The 4,089-nt window shown below is 43.2% G+C and overlaps 1 protein-coding gene across 1 annotated transcript in view; it reads left to right on the top strand.

Annotated features, from left to right (window-relative positions):
* The first annotated feature begins 765 nt into the window (after window positions 1–765).
* Window positions 766–4,089, top strand: part of ABCG2 (ATP-binding cassette, sub-family G (WHITE), member 2 (Junior blood group)) — a 19,161-nt gene continuing 15,837 nt past the window's right edge. The window contains exons 1-3 of the mRNA XM_009327482.1: window positions 766–971; window positions 2,942–3,001; window positions 3,486–3,600. Coding sequence (XP_009325757.1) covers window positions 766–971; window positions 2,942–3,001; window positions 3,486–3,600 — 381 coding nt within the window. The remainder of the gene's footprint in view (window positions 972–2,941; window positions 3,002–3,485; window positions 3,601–4,089) is intronic.

The raw sequence follows: 4,089 nt of genomic DNA, 5'->3' as shown, positions 1-4,089 counted from the left end.
CCAAAAAGCGTGCAGTTTATGTACAGACCTCTCTGCCAGGGACAGCCCTCCAGAAAAAGCATAATGTCATGCTAGTGCCTGCTGTGAGAGGTACCTACTTCCTCGTACCGGGAGAACAGATGCTGCTGGTGCCCACGGCCAGGTGCTGCCACAGGGGGACTGTTGGGGGGGGCCTCTGTGAGAAAGGACCTGCGGTTGCCCCGTGCCAGACACAGCCACCTCTAGCTGGCACCAGCAGACCTGCTGCTGGCCAAAGCCGAGCGTATCAGCAATGCTGGTAGCACCTCTCCGAAAACCTATTTAAGAAAGAGTAAAAGACACTGTGCAGCAGCTGTGAGAGAGGAGTGAGAAAACGACGGAGAAACAGCCCTGCAGACACCAAGGCCAGTGAAGAAGGAGGGAGGGGAGGAGCTGCAGGCAGGGAGCAGAGATTCACCTGAGAGGGCAACTGGGTGGGCATCTGACAGCCAGCCAAGGTCAACCCACCACGACAGACCATCAGGGTGGAGGGAGACTCTTCTATCTCCCTAACACTGCATGTGGTGTGAAGCAATGTGGCAGATCCAGCTGCCCATCAGCTCTGTGTCATCTCAAGGTCCAAGCTCACACGACCCAAACTTCCTATCTGAAAGAGAGACACCTAGATGGACATCTACAAGGCCCACAGTAGGTCCAGTGCCAAACACTGGACCCAACAGACGCATCTTTTCTCTCCATACCTAATAAAATCTTCCCCCTTCATGTTTTTTCATTTATAGAGGAAAAATGGCAGAGGGCCAGCCACACCTAAGTATTCAGATGTCAGACTCGAATACAAATGGCATCCCCAGCAGAAAGCAGTCCTCTCCAGACTTAGCTGGCACGGGAGGAAGCATACTAACTTTCCACAACATCTGCTACCATGTGAAGATGAAGACTGGGTTCCTGTGTTGTCAAAAAACAGCCAATAAAGAAGTTTTGAGACATGTCAAGTATGTATTTAAACATCTCTTTAGAATATGTGTATATTTTATTTCTGTCTGGACAGTTGAGTCCACTCATGTCACTGAGCCACTAAGCACAATATACAGAATTTGATCAAGATTTAGAAAAATTATATGTATGTATGGTTGCTTTGTGTTTGCTTAAACTGTGCTTAAGCTTCCTGCTAGGCCCCAGTGGTCCTCAGTCATTGGAGCTGAGCCTGTACAACAGAGAGCTCATGCTGCTGGGCGCCATTTCCCCAGCCTTCCTGGCCGCTATCAGCACAGGGGCACATGAGCCAGCTGTGGTTGTTTTACACTACCTGGCAAGTCTCCCACTGTGCCGTGGTGTTTAACTGAGATACCAACAGCCTGTCTTCAATGTTTGCGTCTCCTTCCCTAAGGTGGCCTTTGGGAAGGTTAATTCTGGGGGGGTTTACCTTAAAATGTTTAAGACAGTAATATAAACTAGGGTTAGGTTAACTTTGAAGAGATGTAAAGTTTTCTCTTTTTTTGTTGTGGTTTTTTTTTTTTTCCAACATTGAGCACTACTGCACTAAAGGAATCACATCGTTATGGCCTTTGTTCAACAATCTATGCATAGAGTTTGCCCATTCACAGTTCAGTAGTTAAGCTAAGTGGCAAATACTCATACAACATGCCATTCCAAGTCACCCATGACTTTCAGCTCCCTAACTCCAATTTCTGTCATAAATATATAATATACAGCCTTTTGTGTAGCTCTGTCTGTCCTGCTCTTTGCCCATGCATTTTCCACACCTCCTAAACATGAGCTCTTAAAATCTTTCCTACTCTCCTCAAGAGTTGTACGTTATGGTAACTCAATTGACTGACATTGGTCATTTGCAATGATGTGAGCAGAAGGCCCCTCTTGTGGCTTATTGTAAAAGACCAACGTTTAACACACATTACGCTTTTCCCTTTTAGAAAATGCAACATTTGCATTTGTTTTGTTACATATTGGGTTTTTGTGTTAAAATCACATATAACATAACATAATGTATGTATAATGTGTATGCTTCTTAATCTGTGGAACCATAAATTTCCACAATAAGAAATTGAAGGAAACAAATATGCATCAGGAAGAGCAAAATCAAGCCTCCTAGGTTGCATGACATTAGACCCTAAGAACAGCTGTACTGGGTGAGACCCACAGCCAAGTAACTCAGATCGCTGATACCTGGATTGCTGATAACAACCAGTACCAGAGTGCAGTTCAAGATAAATTTTGTATCATGACATACATTGTATTGTGTTACAGACAGGCATTTGTATTTGCAGCGTGATTCTTGTGTACACCAAAGCTTGTTGAGCACAGATTTTAGGGGCTAGTCAGGAAAAATAGCAGCGATGCCTTCACATGCTCCAGCAAAAAGATAAAAAAAAGGCAGCAGTATTTCCATATACTGTATCATTTCTATAGGGTCTTTTCCCCAAATACTTTAAAAACCTTTTCTATCTGGCTTTTGAGTTTCATGTGGCTTAAAATCATATACAGAAAAACTATCAACTGCAGTTTCTGTAAGTACAGACAAATCCTAGTCTGTACTAGAACATACTAGTCTAGAACATACTAGTATGTTCTGTCTACAGGGACCATTATTGTCTTTGCTGAGAGAATAACACCTTTAGAAATGAATGTGGTTAAAGCAAGTGTGTGTGCTTCACTTCTAGAGATCCATGGGGGAAAAGCATGCATACAGGTTTTGCTAAAACTTACTCAAGTTTCTGTGTTGTCTTCGTTATATGAAGATTAATTCTTCTTCAATTAGGAATAAAAATTAAGGTGGAGTTTGACTGATCATAAATATTGTTTTTGATAAGGCAGCTTCATTAATTCCAAAATTAATGGGATGCAGAAGGTAGTTCTACAGATAATTTACACTAGCCTACCAGATGAAACAGTAAGAGAGATAAAAACACCCTATCTATTTTGTAAAACCTGTTTTTTCTTACAGTGGCATCATGAGACCAGGACTGAATGCAATTTTGGGACCCACTGGCAGTGGTAAATCTTCGTAAGTGCCCTCTTTACCCTACACAGAAATTACACTAAGGAGAAAATGAACCTGCACATATTTAGCAGTAATGGACAATACTTTCAGGGAAAGATTTTGTTTTCATTTAGGTCTCTGCAAATCTCACTGGTTTCTGAGAAATACCTGGATTCAAAAAAGACAATCAGCTTACATGACAAAGATGTAATTCAATTTTAGTCCATACTTTTCTGATACACGATCTTTACATATCATTCACAGTTAAGCTCATATTATTGAATGAATGGACACAAATGCACCATCAAATTGCACAGATCTCATTTCCTTAGGGAACCAGGACAAAAGAAACTCAGCCCTTGAAAGTTGCAGGGTGGGGGGTTTCTAAATAGCAAGTGTTTAACATGGGATGCTTTTATGTAGCTGTTCATTCCACGAACTGGGTTTGTGGTTCAGAGAGCTTACCTCCTGCACGCTCATCTGACAAAGTAACCAACTTTTCTCCTAGTCTGCTCGACATTTTGGCTGCAAGGAAGGATCCTCATGGGCTTTCCGGTGACATTTTGATCAATGGAGCTCCTCAGCCTGCCAACTTTAAATGTACCTCTGGATATGTAGTACAGGTAAGTAATTTTTACCACTGTATGGATTTTATTATCCCCTTCTCCTAGTCTGCTCGACATTTTGGCTGCAAGGAAGGATCCTCATGGGCTTTCCGGTGACATTTTGATCAATGGAGCTCCTCAGCCTGCCAACTTTAAATGTACCTCTGGATATGTAGTACAGGTAAGTAATTTTTACCACTGTATGGATTTTATTATCCCCTTCTCGCTGTGGATGTGGTCTACCTGGACTTCGGTAAGGCCTTTGACACCGTCTCCCACAGCATTCTCCTGGAGAAGCTGGCGGCTCACGGCTTAGACAGGTGGACTCTGCGCTGGGTAAAAAACTGGCTGGACGGCCGGGCCCAGAGAGTTGCGGCGAATGGAGTTCAATCCAGTTGGTGGCCGGTCATGAGTGGTGTTCCCCAGGGCTCAGTTTTGGGGCCAGTCTTGTTCAATATCTTTATCAATGATCTGGATGAGGGGATTGAGTGCACCCTCAGTAAGTTT

Source organism: Pygoscelis adeliae, unplaced genomic scaffold (genome assembly GCF_000699105.1).
Source record: "Pygoscelis adeliae isolate BGI_AS28 unplaced genomic scaffold, ASM69910v1 Scaffold157, whole genome shotgun sequence".
Taxonomy (NCBI): domain Eukaryota; kingdom Metazoa; phylum Chordata; class Aves; order Sphenisciformes; family Spheniscidae; genus Pygoscelis; species Pygoscelis adeliae.
The sequence above is the reverse complement of the archived record's forward strand: the minus strand, read 5'-3'. Positions and strand labels throughout refer to the sequence as shown.